Genomic DNA, 21443 nt, shown 5'->3' with positions numbered 1-21443 from the left:
GTAGATTTGTTCCTCCCAGTGTGTGTGGGAGTGAAGTTCCCCCCAATATTACAGCAATAATACCCCAGTAAACAATGTCACCATTTTACAGGTCAAACTAATAAGAGGGGTTCACCACAGGTGTGTCTTAGTTTTAGGAGAAAAGGAGAACAAGATTCAGCATCATCTACCCACACACACATTCTCCAACTCTCTCTTACTTGTAACTGATGGCTTGCAATGCCAGCAAGCTGCCACCAGAGGGAGGCCATGAGCTGGGAGTTAATCAGTGCTCATTAGTCTGATCTCCCACAGGTGCCCCACCCCATATAACTACTTCACTAAGGACTCTTTATGAAGCCTTGGCGTGTGGGATTTTATAATTGGTATTTTTTTAAGTGGAAATTTCCCAAGAAGTGTCTCTTGTCATCTTGCCTGTTCTGTGAGGGTCTTCCCTCATGTCTGTCATCTTGTTTCTTCTGGGGAGAGTCCCTCTCCATCAGTTGTTTATTAGGAGGAGAAATGTCCTGTAGCAGGAGGTGTCCCTGTGTTTGTTGTCTGTCTTACAGTTGTGTGTCTTTTGTTCTGTTTTCATTTCCCTTCACTCCTTCTTCCCAGTAGTGTAGGGGGTAGAACAGTGTGGTCTTGCTCACCCACTCCTTCAGGTCAAACCCTCTCAGTTGTGTGGTTTCCTGTTCAGTTGTCCCTGTTTCACCTCATATGTGTTTGGGTCCATCTAGGAGGTCCTGCTTACCTGAACAGGTGGGACAGTCCAGTTCTGTGAGACTGACACTATAATAAAGTAATGGTGGATCTGGTGATATTAGTTTTAGAAACTGTTACATGCAGGTAGATGAGACGTCAGGATACAATTGCTGAGGACATTTATTAGACCGACTGGGATAATAAAGAACCACACAGGACACAGACAGACTGGGGTAATAAAGAACCACACAGGACACAGACAGACTGGGGTAATAAAGAACCACACGGGACGCAGACAGACCGGGGCAATAAAGAAACACACGGGACGCAGACAGACCGGGGCAATAAAGAACCACACGGGACGCAGACAGACCGGGGCAATAAAGAACCACACGGGACGCAGACAGACCGGGGCAATAAAGAACCACACGGGACGCAGACCGACCGGGGCAATAAAGAACCACACGGGACGCAGACCGACCGGGGCAATAAAGAACCACACGGGACGCAGACCGACCGGGGCAATAAAGAACCACACGGGACGCAGACTGACCGGGGCAATAAAGAACCACACGGGACGCAGACAGACTGGGGTAATAGAGACATTGCAGAAAGGGTAAGTTTAGCTAGTATCCCATATCAGTTAACTCCAGCCAGGCATGTAACTTTATTGTGGAGTCTGTGGTACTGGAGACCCCCAGCCATACCACACAATGTCAGAGGGAAGAAACATTCCTTCACCTTTCTAACCACAAAGATGGTACAGCCTCACTGACACAATCTGCAAGAATCATTTCCCATCTCCTACTGCTCAAAACCATCACAAAAGAAGAAGTCAAAAAATGTTTTTAAAGAATGATTTGATCTTTAGAAACCCTAACATCTGTGTCATATATGTGGGCAGTTTTTGGCTTTAAAAGAAAAATAAATCGTAACTACCAAACTGAAAGATTATTGGACACAGTATGGAACAAATCACAAAAATGAAAAGATGAGAGATGATGAAAAGATGAGTTAAATTGGCTTAGAGAAGTTAAAGCTTTACTTGTTAATAAGGAATGTTGTTAGTGGTTCATGGTCTGAGCAGTGTGCAGTGGTGTGACTGACACCCCTCACTTCCTGACTCTCTCTGGATCTGATCTGATGTCTGATTGATGTGTGACTGGTTCCCAGTACAGTGACACAGAGATTCTGCACCAGGGCAATGTGGAAATAAACGAAACGTGTTTAATACTGTAAACAGGTTTCATGATGTGTATCATATGAACACATAACATTTAAAGTATTCATAAATGATCTGCAGCTGATCTCAGACCTGTGTTGGTTTTGTAGCACCACAGCAGGGTCAGTAAGATGAGGAACAGGACCAAACTCAGTCCCACAACCAAACCAACCAGGCCAAGAGAGGAGGAATCACCAGCTGAACTCATGGGAACTGAACAAAGCACATGAATCACAAAATGATTCGTTACATGTTTGATCTGTTCCCTCTTTTAAAATGGTTGTTAAGAAACATTTCAATTCACTGTTTTCTGACCTCTGAGACCCAGCTGTGTGATGATTTTCCTCTCTCTGGGTGTTTACAGTAGTAGACACCCTCATCTGACTTTGAGACAGTACGGATGGTCATTTCTCCTGCAGTCTGGGTCTGGATGAGTGATCCATCTTTATATAAATCAGATCTGAGGTGTGATGTGATAGTGGGGTGAAGTAAACAGTGTAGAGTCAGAGGATCTCCCTTAGTCACAGGATGGACAAACTCTCCAGAATCACACCACCATCTACACGAGAGAAAACACTTTACTCATCTATTACAGAGAGAAGGATTCCAGCATGAACACTGAGTATTACATAACAGGTTTGGGACACAGAATATAAATACAATACACCCAATCTTTGGAAAGTAGAATAATGTCACACACACACACAACTGTTAGACAGCTTTCTTTATTAACCCTCACCCTGGTTCTTGGTCAGTATCTGATAGTGTCCACAGCCTGTCAGGCTTCACCCCTGATTATCCTGCCTGCTGCCCCACAGCCGCTCTGTTACACCTCTCTCTCTCTCTCTCTCTCTGTTCTGTTGCCCTCTGTGTGGATGGGGTGCATATAATTGTTTATGTTCCAGTGTTCATTTTCTTGTGTTCATTTCCCAGTAACTGGTGAAGCACCATTCACATAAACATTATTCTACATCACCAGAGTGAGGGCCAGGGGAAGCTTCTCTGGTTATTCTGCTCTACTGTCAGTACAGTGTTTGGGTTGAAGCCATGTATCACATCATCATCAGCATCATGTACACCACCATGAATTTCACTTGGATTCATGTTTATAAACTGTAGATTATCCATTAAAGTCTTTGTTTTGTTTGTCCACAGTGACCAGAAGAAGCCTGTAAACATTTCTAAAGAAAAGCTGGAGTCATTGTTCAAGGTGTGTGTGTGTGTGTGTGTGCGTGTGTGTGTGTGTGTGTGTGTGTGTGTGTGTGTGAGTGTGTGTGTGTGTGTGTGTGTGTGTGTGTGAGGAGGGAAGGGTCTTTATCATTAGAGTGTGTGTGTGTGTGTAAGTGTGTGTGTGTGTGTGTGTGTGTGTGTGTGTGTGTGTGTGAGGGGGAAGGGTCTTTATCGTTAGAGTGTGTTTAGTTCACAGATCATGATGAGACTCTGTGGTTTACTGGTTCATACTTTACTTTAATTACTTTTTTTGTAATTTAACTGATAATGAACAAAACTCAAACTTCACAAACTATTCTAACTTTCTAAAATTAACTAACATTTAAACTTTAAGATACAGCTCAGTTAATGTGATGCTTATGTTCTTTTATAAACCATAATGTCCACATGACCACCCAATCCCACTCAGTTCAGCCCTCTCATGTTAAATGGATCATCCTGTGTTACAAAGATCTGTATATAACACTAGTTTTACTGATACTGTTTATTCAGGAGCTGGAGGACAAAATCATCTCTCTGGTGAAGAATGAGCTGAAGAGCTTTAAGAATCTACTGAGCTCAGATTACCCAGCATGCACTGAGAGACAGGTGGAGGATGAGGAGGATCAGAGCAGTGTCAGAGAGGGGGCGCTGGAGATCACACTGCACGTCCTGAGGAAAATGAACCAGACAAACCTTGCTAACATACTACTGACCAGTAAGAGTTCTGGGTCATAACATTATTACATTTAGCAGGTGCTTTTATTGAAGGAAAATAAATACAATTGTGAGTACAATTCAAGCAATTGAGGGTTAATGGTCTTGCTCATGTGCCCAACAGCAGCAACTTTGTAGTGGTGGGGCTTGAACTGACAACCTTCTGATTGTTGGTACAGTACATTAACTGCTGGACTATGTGTCATGTGTTTGCAGAATGCTGACGTTTTGAGGATCCATTGTTATTCTTTAGGGCTGAGATTTAGTTTGACCAATGAGATTTGACCACAAATCACTGGCAGATGTTAATTTTTTTTTTTCCTATGTCCACATACAACCCCCCCCCAAGTATCCAAGTATATGTTCATGAATGAATCATGTGAGAGTTTGGATACAATTGCAATCAAGTCTACTCACAAGTGGAATAGTTCAAGTGGTCAGACACTATTTAATGTTAAAAGGATCACTTAAAATAAAGTGTCACTTTATTCTTTGTAACTGAGATTAGAACACAGGTCCTATCTCACAGATCACATTAGAACACAGGTCCTATCTCACAGATCACATTAGAACACAGGTCCTACCTCACAGATCACATTAGAACACAGGTCCTACCTCACAGATCACATTAGAACACAGGTCCTACCTCACAGATCACATTAGAACACAGGTCCTACCTCACAGATCACATTGGAACACAGGTCCTACCTCACAGATCACATTGGAACACAGGTCCTACCTCACAGATCACATTGGAACACAGGTCCTACCTCACAGATCACATTGGAACACAGGTCCTACCTCACAGATCACATTGGAACACAGGTCCTATCTCACAGATCACATTGGAACACAGGTCCTACCTCACAGATCACATTGGAACACAGGTCCTATCTCACAGATCACAGGTTGTCCCCCCCCCCCCCTCCTTGTCCAGTCTGGGTTGTAGATCTCCTCAGTCAGTGTGTGTGGTGGAACCTCAGCTGGTTTCTAACTACTGACCATTTGGTGTTATTGATAACCAGTAAATATTATCAATAAAATAATGTATAATACAATGTCTGTTAATCTTGAAATTTAAGGCTCAGTCCCTGAATTGACTAAGATTTACCACTGGAAGTTTCATGCCCAATCTAGCAGGAATAAACAATCTATTTATAACAATCTATTTATCTCTTTTCCTGTAACTCCTGTAATAAGTCTTTTATGAATGAATCTAAAAGAGATTAGCATGTGTTCTGTTGTCTTCCTCTTTTATCAGAACTGGCCCCTGCTTGTCACAGAAAGCTCAAATCCAAACTGAGGGACAAATGTCAGAAGATTCATGAAGGAATCTCACAGCAGGGAACTACAGCACTTCTGAATGAGATCTACACAGAGATCTACATCACAGAGGGAGGGAGTGGAGAGGTCAATAATGAGCATGAGGTGAGACAGATTGAGGCAGCGTCCAGGAAACCAGCAACACAGGAGACATCCATCAAATGCAGTGACATCTTTAGACCCTTACCAGGACAAGACAAAGCCATCAGAACTGTGCTGACTAAAGGAGTGGCTGGAATTGGCAAAACAGTCTCTGTGCAGAAGTTCATACTGGACTGGTCTGAAGGAAACATAAATCAAGATGTTCTCTTCATATTCCCACTTCCTTTTAGGGAGCTGAATTTGCTGAAGGAGAAAAATTTCAGTCTGGTGGAGCTTCTTCATCACTTTTTCCCAGAAACATGTGAATTAAAACCTAAACATTATACATACTACAAAATTCTGTTCATCTTTGATGGTCTGGATGAGTGTAGACTTCCTCTAGATTTCCAGAACAATGAGAGATTGTGGGATGTAACAGAGTCAACCTCAGTGGATGTGCTGCTGACAAACCTTATCAAGGGGAATCTGCTTCACTCTGCTCTCCTCTGGATAACCTCTCGGCCAGCAGCAGCCAATCAGATCCCTCCTGAGTGTGTTGACCAGGTAACAGAGGTAAGAGGGTTCAGTGAACCACAGAAAGAGGAGTATTTCAGGAAGAGAATCAGTGATCAGGGCCTGGCCAATAGAATCATCACACACATGAAGTCGTCAAAAAGCCTCTACATCATGTGCCACATTCCAGTCTTCTGTTGGATTGCAGCCACTGTTTTAGAGAGAATGTTGGGTGAAGCAGAGAGTGGAGAGATCCCCAAGACTCTGACTCAGATGTTCACACACTTCCTGATCTTTCAGCTCAGACACAAGGATCAAAAGTATGGACGAAGTATGAAAGGACAAAAAGGTCCCACTCACCCACATCACATGAGAGAACATGTTTTGGCACTGGGAAAACTGGCTTTCCAACAGCTAGAAAAAGGCAACCTGATCTTCTATGAGGAAGACCTGAGAAACAGTGGCATTGATGTCAGAGAAATGGCAGTGTATTCAGGAATGTGCACTCAGATCTTCAGACAGGAGTTTGAGCTACAGCTGGGGAAGGCGTTCAGCTTTGTTCATTTGAGTGTTCAGGAGTTTCTGGCTGCTGTATATGTGTTTATTTCCTTCATCTCCACCAACACCAATGTGCTACAACAGCAACACCCTGAAATAGTCAAAACCCCAATGTCTGTCTTCCTCAACAGTGCAGTGGACAAGGCCTTACAGAGTCAATATGGACACCTGGACCTTTTCCTCCGCTTCCTTCTGGGTCTCTCACTGGAGTCCAATGAGACTCTCTTACTAGGCCTACTGACAAAGAGAGGAAGATGCTCACACAGCAGAGACAAAACAGTCAAGTACATCAAGAAGAAGATCAGTGAGAATCCCTCTCCAGAGAAATCCATCAATCTCTTCCACTGTCTGAATGAACTGAATGATCATTCTCTAGTGCAGGAAGTCCAAACATACCTGAGCAGAGGAGGTAACAGTAGTTTCCATGGAGCCAGACTGTCTCCTGCTCAGTGGTCAGCTCTGGTGTTTGTGTTGCTGAACTCAGAAGAGGACCTGGATGAGTTTGACCTGAGGAAATATGACCCATCAGAGGAATGTCTACTGAGACTGCTGCCAGTGGTCAAAGCATCCAGAAAAGCCATGTGAGTATTTTCATTTAGAGATGAACAGTGGGTGTAGCACTGGATGTGCTTGACTCAGAAGGTCTTCTGTGAAAAATGAAAAGGAGAGTGAGAGAGAACATTAGAGAGAGAAGGATAGAGAGATCCTACATTAAAGCACATGTAGGTGATTGAAGGCTCCATCACCAGGTGCTTAAGTTAAACCATAAAGTTGTGGAACATTGGAATGTAGTAACACTGTCCAGTGATTCATTAGTCTAAATGTATTAATGATGGTTAAATGATATTTGATGTCATGGGTAGTTGTGTGTCTGTGTGTTGAGAATGGTCCTACATTTACAACAGTGGTCAACAGTGTTTATAGTTCACACTCTTAGTGAAACAGACAGAAAATGTGCTGCGGTGTAACATACAGAAGTGTTCAAGTATGAACTATCAGTGTGTACGCATGCATGCACACACACACACATATATATATTTCACACTGATGGCAGTTTTCAAACTTTATCATTGGTTTTCTTTAGAGCCGATGATGGTGATTGGGCACATTAGAAAGGTGTAGGTGTTAATATGACTACATCTGAGACACTTTATAAAGGTGTAGGTGTTAATATGACTTCATCTGAAACATTTTCATTGTTTAAATATTTTACCAAGGCAATTTGTCATAATCTAGTTGTAAATAGGTTTGTCAAAATAAGCTAACATCATTAACAGCAACTGCTTCCAGTACTACTTCAGTGCTGTGTGATTGAGGTACTTGACTTTTAATTAGAAGGCTGCTGGTTCAAGCCCCACCACTGCCGAGTTGCCACTGTTGGGCCCCTTAACCCTCAATTGCTCAAGTTGAACTCAGTCATAATTGTAAGATGCTTTGGATAAAAGCGTCAGCTAAATGCCATAAATGTAAAATGATGAGTGTAGCATTCAGTGACGTTCACAGCTCTGTGTGATCAGTGTAAAATGCAGTGACGTTCACAGCTCTGTGTGATCAGTGTAGCATGCAGTGAGTCTCCCAGAAGCTCATGCTGTTACTACTGTCACTCACCTAAAACTGTAACAGGTTACTGCTGTTGCTCACATACAGTGGGACCAATATCTCAGACCACTAGTGAAAATGATTGTTTTGCATTTCTCTCAAGTTTAATACAATGCTTTTCTTTACAAATCATATAATCAGCATAATTTGAGTGAACAGTTGAAAGTTTTTTCTTGAATTTCAGAAAGTGTTAGTATTTGGCTCTACTCAAATGCATGTAAGCACAGTTGTGAAACTGACCGTATCAGTTCTTTTGTACAAAAAGTCAGATGTGCTTGAGTCCTCACACAAGCAGTGCAGGAGAAGTGAGTCAGTTCTGATCCAACTGAAACATGTGAACCATCCTCTTCTCCCCAGTATTTTACTGCACACATACAGTCCATGAAGGACAAACTCCAGGGACACATTTCATGTCAACAGCAGACATGAGATAGTTGCCTCACACACACCTGACTGACTGATGGGGTCTGCCTCACACACACCTGACTGACTGACGGGGTCTGCCTCTTACACACCTGACATACTGATGTGTTCTGCCTCACACACGCCTGACTGACTGATGGGGTCCCTGACTCAGCTATTGAGCCTCCAGGATTCTCGGTGCACCACACAGACAGAACTCAGGACCTCACTGGGAAAAGCAAAGGCAGAGGAGAATGTTTCATGATCAATGACTCAGTGTGAGCAAAGGAATGTAAACACTAGTAAAAGATTCTGCTCTCTGCATTCTGTCATTCCTCCATAATCACTACTGCAGTGTTCATCCCACCATCATTAGTACTGCAGTGTTCATACACTAATATTCACTACTGCAATGTTCATTCCTCCATAATCACTACTGCAGTGTTCATCCCACCATCATTAGTACTGCAATGTTCATACACTAATATTCACTACTGCAATGTTCATTCCTCCATAATCATAATACAGTGTTCATTACTCCATAGTCACTACTGCAGCGTTTATTTCTCCATAAAAAACACTACAGTGATTATTCCACCATAATCAATACTGTGGTGTTTATTCCTCCATAATCACTACTGCAGTGTTTATTTCTCCATAATCACTACTCTGCATGGATTCCAACAATATTTTCTGTTTGTATATTAGTGTAGTTGTATTTGTGAAACATTAAATGAGATCTATGTTGTTCTGTTTACTGTTATGGTGTTAGGGGTGGGATATTTTGATATTTGGACTCTGATTATGGCAACTGCCATTCACTGACTTATGAACCAACCATCCATTATTTGGTCACCTGTCTTAGGTTGCTAATGAATGTTATTTGTCATGTCTTTGTCCATTTTGTCTTTGATGAAGACACAGTAATGTTGAAATGTTGCTGTGTTTGTAAAATTAAAAGGCTGAAAATGTATCAGTGTGTTCCAGACCTTTCAAGCTCTTCTTTACATTTTTATTAGCAGTTCAGATCTTTTAATTCATGATCCTCTGACTGAACTACATTATTTAATGTATTAACTCTTTTACAGACTATCTGGCTGTGGTCTCACTGAAGAGTCTTGCAAATCTCTCACATCAGTTCTACAAACAGAAAACTCTTCACTGAGAGAGCTGGAGATGAATAATAATGACCTGCAGAATTCAGGAGTGGAGCAGCTCTGTGCTGGACTGAAGAGTTCACACTGTAAACTGGAGATTCTCAGGTGAGTTTCTGTGACTATTTTTGAATGTAAATAAAGAGGCATTTTAAAAAGGTCAGTGTGAACTCCCTTATAGTACAGTATTAAACAAACATTGCCAGGCAAGGCAATGCAAGGAAATGTACACTTTTATGAAGTTTTCTTCTCTCAATATTTCTAAATATAGTTTTCTGTTGAAACCTCACTGCATTTCATTAAATTACCACACTGTGGAGACAAAGAGTTACATCTGTGATGCATGAGCAGATTTTCAAGTCTAGAAGAGAAATATAACATTGTAAAGAGAAGACACCAATGAGTCCTTGTCCACATGTGCAGGTGTATTTATTACAATGCTGCTTCAACTAGGCGCTTTGGCATTTTGTCCACAAGCTGCATTTTTGGTCACCTGAGAGCTGAAATTTAGCAAAATGTCTTACAGGATGAATATATTCAGAAACTCTAACAGCTGTGTTGTAAAATGAAGTGTTTTAATGTAAGATTTTCACTGAGTGATTTTATGTAGTTTATGTATGGAAACACTGTAAACATCAGTCATTCTAATCTCTCTGCAAATAAAAGCCCTTAAAATCTTAATTAAAATATTTAAAGCTGAACCATTGAGGTTCTGGACACATTACAGGACACTTTTACAATCACACGATTCCCTTGTGTTTTTGGGTGGGAGACCCTGTTCTCATTATGATTTACACTGTGTGTTCAACACATGTTGGGATGAGCTGAACTGACAGCTGTGCTGGAGGAAAGAACGCAACAAGTTAATATTCATTCAATAGACCTGAAAGGTTTATTGGTTATTCCTTAAGATAAACCTGTGATCTTTCTCCACAGGTGTTTTTATGAAACATGTAGCTGGCTAATATTAGTAACCTTAAGCTTGCCAAGTTACAGTATATTGTTGGTTACTACACATAGATACCTCACGCTAACGTCATATTAGCTTGACTTAGGACTCAATGTTGGCTGCTAATTTTTTCATCAAGCCAGAGACATCAAACAAAAATAGAACAGTGATGGTAGAAGACATAGAGTCAGCAGAGAGAGAAACTGAGCAGACAGCTGACAGTAAACTCAGGACATCTGAACACATTAGTGAGGAACAATGTTCAGCACTGGACGAGTGAACCTGTGGACTTAATTACAAGAGAGAAAGAAAGACACACAAGACACAGTAATCAGTAATCAGGAGATTAGGAGGAGAGAAGGAGTGAAGTGTGTGTGTGTGTGTGTGTGTGTGTGTGTGTGTGTGTGTGTGTGTGTGTGGTGTTTTGTATTACATCAGAACTTTAGATCAGACATTTCTGCACCCATAATTCATCATTTGATACTACATAATTCAGATACACTGAGAATTATAACCACACGTAGAAATATAACCACACGTAGAATTATAATCACATGTAGAATTATAACCAAATGTAGCAATATAACTACATGTAGAAATATAACCACACACAGAATTAAACCAGACCTCACACTGTTTAGTTCAGGACCAATATAACTATTGTATATACACAGTAAACCAGACCCCACACTGTTTAGTTCAGGACCAATATAACTACTGTTTATACACAGTAAACCAGACCTCACACTGTTTAGTTCAGGACCAATATAACTACTGTTTATACACAGTAAACCAGACCCCACACTGTTTATTTCAGGACCAATATAACTACTGTTTATACACAGTAAACCAGACCCCACACTGTTTATTTCAGGACCAATATGACTACTGTATATACACAGTAAACCAGACCTCACACTGTTTATTTCAGGGCCAATATGATTACTGTTTATACACAGTAAACCAGACCTCACACTGTTTAGTTCAGGACCAATATGACTACTGTTTATACACAGTAAATCAGACCTCGCACTGTTTAGTTCAGGGCCAATATGACTACTGTTTATACACAGTAAACCAGACCTCACACTGTTTAGTTCAGGGCCAATATGACTACTGTTTATACACAGTAAACCAGACCTCGCACTGTTTAGTTCAGGGCCAATATGACTACTGTATATACACAGTAAACCAGACCTCACACTGTTTAGTTCAGGGCCAATATGAATACTGTTTATACACAGTAAACCAGACCTCACACTGTTTATTTCAGGACCAATATGACTACTGTTTATACACAGTAAATCAGACCTCGCACTGTTTAGTTCAGGGCCAATATGATTACTGTTTATACACAGTAAACCAGACCTCACACTGTTTAGTTCAGGACCAATATGACTACTGTTTATACACAGTAAATCAGACCTCGCACTGTTTAGTTCAGGGCCAATATGACTACTGTTTATACACAGTAAACCAGACCTCACACTGTTTAGTTCAGGGCCAATATGACTACTGTTTATACACAGTAAACCAGACCTCGCACTGTTTAGTTCAGGGCCAATATGACTACTGTATATACACAGTAAACCAGACCTCACACTGTTTAGTTCAGGGCCAATATGAATACTGTTTATACACAGTAAACCAGACCTCACACTGTTTATTTCAGGACCAACATGACTACTGTTTATACACAGTAAACCAGACCTCACACTGTTTAGTTCAGAGCCAATATGACTACTGTTTATACACAGTAAACCAGACCTCGCACTGTTTAGTTCAGGGCCAATATGACTACTGTATATACACAGTAAACCAGACCTCACACTGTTTAGTTCAGGGCCAATATAACTACTGTTTATACACAGTAAACCAGACCTCACACTGTTTAGTTCAGAGCCAATATGACTACTGTTTATACACAGTAAACCAGACCTCACACTGTTTAGTTCAGGGCCAATATGACTACTGTTTATACACAGTAAACCAGACCGCACACTGTTTAGTTCAGGGCCAATATGACTACTGTTTGAAATCTTATTTATTACACAGATTGACACAAGTATGTTTCATTTACTGTTTATAATGCTTCACCTCAATTGAAACGTGTGTGTGTGTGTGTGAGGGAGAGACAGAACTATTATTTGTGTGTGTGTGTGTGTGTGTGAGAGAGGGGGAGAGACAGAACTATTATCTGTGTGTGTGTGTGTGTGTGTGTGTATGAGAGAGAAATAGAGAGAGAGACAGAGAGAGAGACAGATCTATTATTTGTAAGTGTGAGACAGAACTATTATCTGTGAGTTTGTGTGTGTGTGAAATAGAGAGAGAGAGAGACAGACAGATTTATTTATGTGTGTTAGAGAGGCAGAACTATTATCTGTGTGTGACCACCACTGATAGAATGTGCTCCTCACTGGACCCCTTGCTGTGCTCCTTGTCTTTCTGCTTCCTCCATACAGGAGAACAAACACTGACCACAGAAAATAGTTAAAACCACAAGATGTCTGGAGGGCTCAGAAGTTCAGAAACAATAGTGAAGGTGTTTTGCAGGGAAATTATATAAAATACAAATAGTGGGAGAGTCAAGGCACTGCTCTGTTAAAAAAAAAAGGAAAAAATGTGTAAAACTCTTATTTAATGCATTGTTCATAGCAACACTCTAATACAATGGTTATGCTACAGTTTTAATATGTGTCCAAGCTACATCCCACACAATATAGTAACATGGCCATCTTTAGGGTTCACAAATTATGAAGAAAATCATCAGTATTATCTTAGTGTTTGATAAATGGTAAAGGAGTGTTGGAAGCAGCCATCTTCAGTTGCTGGTTATTTCAGCTGCAGATGATTAGAGAGAGATACCAACCTTTTATACATCTCTGTTATGTGCCAGTGTAGGGGGAGAGACCACAACAGACACTTTATTCTGAGCACAAACCACTATTACAAAAAAGTAATAGAGATCTACAAACATGCCATCTGACTCTATGGGGAGTATAAGACAGAATAAAAACCAAATCCAACACCTGCTCCACCCCAAATCTGTCTTCATTAAACATAAACCAGAAGAGGGAAAAGAAAATACAGTAGTAGATGTAACAAGCTCAAATCCACTCAGTGAATGTACAGTAATCTTCTACACCCACAATATTTTATGTTGATACACACAGCCACACAATAGACTACACTACCCAACACTGGCACAATGACCTGGGGGAGTTGTTCTAGGACAGAGCCAACTCTGGAAACTGAATGTACAAATCTGTGTTCTATTAGCATGCCTGTGTTCAGTCTGTCTATTAAATCTAATCAGGCTGCAGTTATGGAGTGTTTGTAGTTTCACTGTAACTGTAGTGTGGTAGCAGCAGGGTGTGTTTGGGTGTGTGTAGGGCACCAAAATGGTCAGAAACAGTATAACACCATTATATGTAGTGAAGATAATATTCCTAATATTTTTCTCAACTAAAACTGGGAGCACACGAAACGGCAGAAAACAGTTTGGTATAGAAATACAGTAATAACCTTGTGATTGTTGCCCTTGTTTTTAGGAAGTCTATGTTGACGTATTAAAAAATGTCAAAAGGTACAATAAAAACAGTCCACAAATTTTTTAAATTGTACCATTTGAAAAAAAAATGAAGGTAGTAATAACATGAATATCCAAGAAACACTTGTATCCAACAGGAACAAAAATATGAGTGACAAGTTTCTCAATTTGAGTGACAGTAATTTTATCCAATCACATATGTGGTAGGACGGGTCGTGCCAGCAGAATATTGAATGACGTCATCACAGTAGCCAATGGCATCAGAGGAGCTGTTTTAACTTACTGAGGTGAAGAGAACTGTAGTGGATCATGAAAATGACAGAAAATGTCAAACTGGAATTGGAGGATATTTGCTGCTATGGTGATTTCCAAGAGAAAAGGAAAATACCAGAAAGGGACAGACAAAAAGTAAACGTAGATGGACTAAGACAGACAGACAAAGCCTGTGTGAGTTTTTCACTGAATCTCTGATCGTCATTCATGGATAACAGCTAACTAGGTAATGTTAGCAAAGAAAGTCTAGCTATGTTGATTTGTTTAGTGTGTTTACTGTTCAGCACAGATATCTAACCAGCTAACAGTCTCAACAATTTGACCAAACCGTCAATAAGCAAGATTGGACTTCTTGTCTTTGCAACAATCAAGTTACAGTCTTTAGGAGAAATGCGGTTGGATCTTCACGTAGTTGAGAGCAGGAGGGAGGAGGGTGAGGGTGTGACGGGAGATTTGACGGGGATGTGATTTATAACATCTGGTGTTCATGAACTACAGCTGTGTATTAATCAGTCATGTCCCCTACATCAGTTTAAACACATTTAAACCTTGTAGCTAGGTTACAGGTGGTTACTAGGTTACAGGTGGTTACTAGGTTACAGGTGGTCACTAGGTTACAACCGCGATCACGCTATCCGCGCTTTAGCGATTCACGGTCAAGTCATCCGCGGTTTAAATTAATGCGCCTATATGCGCGATTATACGGTATTATGCTGCTCACAGCAATCTAACTCTTCCTAAGCAAAGAAACAGACTTGCGTATTTGTACAAAATACAGTTTATTTGATTGAACTAGTTTAATTGCATAATTAGATTAAACACAATTGGTAATATATTTACACAGCATAATAAGCATTGTGGAAAAGCTTTTTCTACATAATGTTTCTCAGAAGGTTATTATAGATCTTGACGGCCAGCTGAAACAGGGGTTATCACTAGTGAAATGTGGCAAATGTGCAGGGCAGGGGAACTCCAGGGCTGAAATATTCCACTGCCAATTGATTGGTGGCCCTTGGCCATCACCAGATCATTAATAAATCTATATTGAAGTTTTACATATTTTTCTGAATTTTAACAAAATGCAAAAACAGTTCCACTACCACATGTGAGTAGAAGCCCTTGACTATTGGCAGAGTAAGTTTGGACACTCACTGTACAATGTCTTCATAAATCCATATTAAAGTCAAACTACCTTTAGGCGAAATAATGCACTCATTTTGTATAGACTGAATTTGCAGAGTATCAGCAGAGTAAGTTTGGACAGATTTCACTCTACTATTTTTCATAAACTCCTATTAAAATAATAATACCTTTGGGTGAATTCATGTACTCATTTCATTCAGGTTGATTTTGGATATCTATTTCCCAGAAATGTCCCATAAAGCCAAGACAGTTCCATGACCACATAAGAGTACATTTATATTTACTTTTACAGCATTTGGTAGATGCTTTTATCCAGAGCGACTTAGAAAAGTGCTTTGTCATTTCCTCATAGAACAGATCCTAGCCAGTAAAGTAGGTTAGAGTGCAAGATACCAATGAACTAGAATACTGTTGAAATACAGGGATCAATGCTAATGTCTAGAAGTACAAAATACATTTAAGCTCTATAACAGACAATCAGTGCAATAAACAATAAGTACTAGAGTTAGTCAACACAGGAGCAGTCAACATCAGAGTAATAAACAAGTACTAGAGTTAGTCAACATAGGAGCAGTCAGAGTAGTAAACAATAAGTACTAGAGTTAGACAACACAGGAGCAGCCAACATCAGAAATAAACAATAAGTACTAGAGTTAGACAACACAGGAGCAGTCAACATCAGAGTAATAAACACCCTACAAGAAGTACTAGAGTTTCAGTTAGTCAACATAGGAGCAGGATCAGTGGTCATTTAAATATTCCACAAACAGATGTGTCTTCAGTCTGTGTTTGAAGACTGCGAGGGACTCTGCTGTCCAGACAGCACGCGGAAGTTTAATAATCCCATATTAAAGTCATACTACCATTAGGGGAATTCATGTACTCATTTACAATATGCTGATTTTGGATATCTATTTCTCAGAGATATTCCCATAATGACAAAATAATTCCACTATACTATATACTATGGAGTATGTTGTGATATCTGTTGTATCTACTGTAGGGTATATTGTAAAATTTTATCTACTGTAGAGTACATTGTGATATCTGTTGTATTTACTGTAGGGTATATTGTGATATCTGTTGTATTTACTGTAGGGTATATTGTGATGTCTGTTGTATCTGCTGTAGGGTATATTGTGACATCTGTTGTATCTACTGTAGGGTATATTGTAATGTCTGTTGTATCTACTGTAGGGTATATTGTAATGTCTGTTGTATCTACTGGCAGTCTAGCTATCTGTAATCTTGAGGAAAACACTTGTGAAAGTCTGGCATCAGCTTTGCAACTTCCAAAAAAAAGTATGCATCGCTTAGGATCCTTAGACGTTATCTGAGTCACAGGTCCATAAATGTGACAGTGTTATTACTTCTGTTATCACAGCCAGATGTAGAATTCTGCCAAGATTTTACTGGCATCATCTCATACAGTCTGACATGTAACAGTCTTATAAGACCACTGAAATCACACAGTGTAAGTCCAGCTTTAGGGTTCTTCTGATGTAGTTTAATAGTGCACTAGAGTTCTGAAGGGCTGAATAAAATAAGAGCTAAAATAAACACAGACAGCAGCGATCTGGAGAAGAGTGAACAAAACCATCTGCCATGGAGGACGCCAGAGAGAGATGAGAGTGGAGGAACCTCCACTACAGTTACCAGCCTCTCTAGCTGCCCCATGCAGGCTGCTCTGGAAGTGCATCTCACTCTCTGTCTCTCTCTACCTGTTTCCCTCCTTTCTGCAGACTGTCTGGTTGTTTGGTCACAGAGGAAGGCTGTTCTTCTCTGGCTTCAGCTCTGAGGTCAAACCCCTCCCACCTGAAAGAACTGGACCTGACGTACAATCACCCAGGAGAGTCAGGAGTGAAGCTGCTCTCTTCTAGACTGGAGGATCCCCACTGCAGACTGGACACTCTCAGGTATGGAACGTTAGTGTGTGCATGCGTATGTGGGTTTGTTTGTGTGTGCTTACGTGTATATGTGTGTGTGTGTGTATGTGTGTGTGTGTGTGTGTGTGTGTGTGTGTGTGTTTCTGTGTTGGTGTCTGTGTGTGTTTATGAAAGAGTGAGAATGAGAAAATAATGAAAACTGAGTCTTCCATTCCTGAGTAGTGCAGTTCCCATATCATACTGTGGTGGCTGGTGAGTTCGCTCTCCATCATTCTCCTGTAGGAACTGCTGAGTTTTAGTTGACATGCTACATTTCCTCAGCCTCCTCAGGAAGTACAGATGCTGTTCTGTCAGGAGTTTATAAACTCTGTTCCATTTTTTGAGGTTAGTTGTAATTCATTTTTGAACCACAGGGTGTCAGTAGCAGCGAGTCGGTTTATGTGTGTAGCGATCGTAGAGTGAGAGAATACAACTCCAAGAGTTCTAGTTATTGTAGTTATTATAGTTATTGTAGTTATCATAGCCGTGCTAATGCAGTTGTCTGCGTACATCTCATACCTTTTGAAAACATTGTGGTTGTGTGTAGTTTATTGTATTGTTATTTGTAATCACAGATCATTATTTGGTGGATAATGTTATTCTCTGTGAAGTTTGCTGCATTGTGTTTTGTGTATATCGGTACTTGTTGTGGCTGGCTTGTTGTTGATTTGTCTTTCATGTGATTCAGTTTCACGTTTCCTCCTGTTGTCAATAAAACTGTGAACAAGAGCTGAACATTTTCAGAGTTCTGATGTCAGGAGAGTGTTAACCTGCAGGTCATGCTGTGTATCGTACATAAACAGAGGACACAGCAGATACTGTTGGGATTTCTTTATGATGTGGTGTTTGTTGTAGGTCCAGGTGAGGTCCTCACTGATGTGGGGTGTGTGTTGTAGGTCCAGGTGAGGTCCTCACTGTTGTGGGGTGTGTGTGTTGTAGGTCCAGGTGAGGTCCTCACTGATGTGGTGTGTGTGTGTGTTGTAGGTCCAGGTGAGGTCCTCACTGATGTGGGGTGTGTGTTGTAGGTCCAGGTGAGGTCTTCACTGATGTGGGGTGTGTGTGTTGTAGGACCAGGGGATGTCCTCACTGATGTGGTGTGTGTGTGTTGTAGGTCCAGGTGAGGTCCTCACTGATGTGGGGTGTGTGTGTTGTAGGACCAGGTGATGTCCTCACTGATGTGGGGTGTGTTGTAGGTCCAGGTGAGGTCCTCACTGATGTGAACTCCACGAAGGTGAAGGAGTTCACCTCCATCTCTCCTGTCTGTAGTGGTGTGTGCTGTTGCTTCTCCTTCCTCCTTGGGTCAACAATCATCTTCTTGGTCTTGTCTGCATTCAGGGAGAGATTGTTGTCATGACACCATGACACCATATCTGTCACCTCCCTCCTGTATGCTGTCTCATCCAGTGATCAGTCAAACCAGTTTGATGATGCTGGTGTTATACTGGGCGGCCACACAGTCCTGGGGGGTCCCAGAGTTCTCAGTCCTTGTGCTGGATGTACATTGCCAGTTCTGACTGACTGATTCTGTCTGTTAGAAAGTTCAGCCCCCATTTACAGAAGGAGGGTGTGAGTCAGTGGTGAGTGTTTCAGTCATTTTGGTTGGGGTGACTGTGTTGACTGCTGAGCTGTAATCAGTGAACAGCACTGGAACATAACTGTCCATGTCCTCCAGATGTGTGAGAGACGTGTGGATGTCAGTACTGACAGTGTCCTCGGTGCACTGGTTCTGGTGGGCTGTAAACTGGTGGGGTCCTCTGCACAATAACGGACATTACAGTAGTAAGAATATAGACAATAAGGAGCAGAATAAGTAGTGAGATGGAGAAAAATAAATAAAGAAATATGGAACAATAAGCAATTAATGTCTAGTGTGGTTTTCTAGAAGTCTTAGTCTGGTCCCGACGGTGTGCACATGACCGAAACTCTTCCTGTATGAGATCATCCATGAAGGGCAGCGGGGAAGTAGCTGTGTGGGGTGGAGGTGTGGGGGGCTACAACAGGGGGCATCATGGGGTGGTGGGAGGAGCCATGGCAGCTGAGACAGTAACGTCATGACATCAGGGGTAGGTGAACCTCAGCAGACAGAGAGACTAGATTATTAGACATGTCCAGGTAGAGGGTGTGTAAATTAGGAAACTATGATGTGCAAAGATGGACTTTGGCAGATGTAGCTGTGGCAGCACAGCTAAAAGGAAACACAGGCATGATCAACACTGCGCCGCTCTCAGTCAACAAACTAGAGAGACAAAAGAGAGGTGAAGTGACAACATCACATCCCAGTTTACCAGAACTCTCAATGCCCAGAACGATGTGTGTGTCTGAAATGGAGAGAGAGAGCGAGAACTATTATCTTTGTGTGTTTGTGTGAGAGAGAGACAGAACTATTATCTGTGTGTGTGTGTGAGAGAGAGAGAGAGAGAGAGAATTATTATCTGTGTGAGACATAGAGAGACAGAACTATTATCTGTGCGAGAGAGAGAGAGAAAGAGCTACAGAACTATTATCTGTGTGTGAGACAGAGAGAGAGCGACAGAACTATTATCTGTGTGTGAGACAGAGAGAGACAACTATTATCTGTGTGTGAGACAGAACTTTTCTGTGTGTGAGAGAGAGAGAGAGAGACAGAACTATTATCTGTGTGTGGAACAGAGAGAGAGAGAGAGAGAAAGAGAGAGAGACAGAACTAATAACTGTGTGTGTGAGAGAGAGAGAACTAATAACTGTGTGTATGTGAGAGAGAGAGACAGAAATATTATCTGTGTGAGAGAGAGAGAGAGAGAGACAGAACTATAATCTGTGTGAGAGAGAGAGAGAGAGAGAGAGAGAGAGAGAGAGACAGAACTATTATCTGTGAGAGAGAGAGAGACAGAACTATTCTCTGTGAGAGAGAGACAGAACTATTATCTTTGTGTGTGTGAGAGAGAGAGAGAGAGACAGAACTATTATCTGAGAGAGAGAGAAAGAGAGAGAGACAGAATTTTACCTGTGTGTGTGAGAGAGAGAGAGAGAGACAGAACTATTATCTGTGTGTTTGTGAGAGAGAGACAGAACTATTATCTATATGTGTGAGAGAGAGAGAGAGAGAGAACTATTATCTGTGTGTGAGAGAGAGAGAGACAGAACTATTATCTGTATGTGAGAGAGAGAGAGAGAGAACTATTATCTGTGTGTGAGAGAGAGAGAGAGAGACAGAACTATTATCTGTGTGTGAGAGAGAGAGAGAGAGACAGAACTATTATCTGTATGTGAGAGAGAGAGAGAGACAGAGACAGAACTATTATCTGTGTGTGAGAGAGAGAGACAGAACTATTATCCGTGTGAGAGAGAGAGAGAGACAGAACTATTATCCGTGTGAGAGAGAGAGAGACAGAACTATTATCTGTGTGTGAGAGAGAGAGAGAGAGAGAGACAGAGACAGAACTATTATCTGTATGTGAGAGAGAGAGAGAGAGAGAGAGAGACAGAACTATTATCTGTGTGAGAGAGAGAGAGAGACAGAACTATTATCCGTGTGAGAGAGAGAGAGAGACAGAACTATTATCCGTGTGAGAGAGAGAGAGAGAGAGAGAGACAGAACTATTATCTGTGTGTGAGAGAGAGAGAGAGAGAGAGACAGAACTATTATCTGTATGTGAGAGAGAGAGAGAGAGAGAGAGAGAGAGAGAGAGACAGAACTATTATCTGTGTGAGAGAGAGAGACAGAGACAGAACTATTATCCGTGTGAGAGAGAGAGAGAAAGAACTATTATCCGTGTGAGAGAGAGAGAGAGAGAGAGAGACAGAACTATTATCCGTGAGAGAGCGAGAGAGACAGAACTATTATCTGTGTGTGTGTGTGTGTGAGAGAGAGACAGAACTAATATCTGTGTGTGAGACAGAGAGAGAGACAGAAATATTATCTGTGTTAGCCAGAGAGAGAGAGAGAGAAAGAGAGAGAGAGAGAGACAGAACTATTATTTGTGTGTGAGAGAGAGAGAGACAGAACTATTATTTGTGTGTGAGAGAGAGAGAGACAGAACTATTATCTGTGTGAGAGAGAGAGAGAGAGAGAGAGAGACAGAACTATTATCTGTGTGTGAGAGAGAGAGACAGAGAGAGACAGAACTATTGTGTGTGTGTGTGTGAGAGAGAGAGACAGACA

The 21443-nt window shown here is 41.2% G+C and overlaps 1 protein-coding gene across 1 annotated transcript; it reads left to right on the top strand.

Annotated features, from left to right (window-relative positions):
• Positions 1-784: 784 nt before the first annotated feature.
• LOC145659468 (NLR family CARD domain-containing protein 3-like) lies at positions 785-19067 on the top strand. Its single transcript, XM_081722212.1, has 8 exons — positions 785-828; positions 980-1300; positions 3026-3116; positions 3629-3833; positions 5094-6888; positions 9397-9570; positions 17120-17366; positions 18975-19067. The coding sequence occupies exons 1-8, from the start codon at positions 785-787 to the stop codon at positions 19065-19067; spliced, it is 2970 nt and encodes a 989-aa protein (XP_081578338.1).
• The last annotated feature ends 2376 nt before the right edge of the window (positions 19068-21443 follow it).

This window comes from Electrophorus electricus, chromosome 1, assembly GCF_041902795.1.
Source record: "Electrophorus electricus isolate QZ-2024a chromosome 1, ASM4190279v1, whole genome shotgun sequence".
NCBI classification, from domain to species: Eukaryota; Metazoa; Chordata; class Actinopteri; order Gymnotiformes; family Gymnotidae; genus Electrophorus; species Electrophorus electricus.
The sequence above is the reverse complement of the archived record's forward strand: the minus strand, read 5'-3'. Positions and strand labels throughout refer to the sequence as shown.

What these genes read in the sequence shown, in the direction of transcription:
- LOC145659468 (XM_081722212.1), top strand. Translation starts at nt 785, where the DNA reads ATGGTGGATCTGGTGATATTAGTTTTAGAAACTGTTACATGCAG. An exon ending in AAAGCATCCAGAAAAGCCAT is followed by an intron (nt 6,889 to 9,396) that starts GTGAGTATTTTC and finishes ACTCTTTTACAG; the next exon opens with ACTATCTGGCTGTGGTCTCA. An exon ending in GTGTATATGTGTGTGTGTGT is followed by an intron (nt 17,367 to 18,974) that starts GTATGTGTGTGT and finishes CATGTCCTCCAG; the next exon opens with ATGTGTGAGAGACGTGTGGA.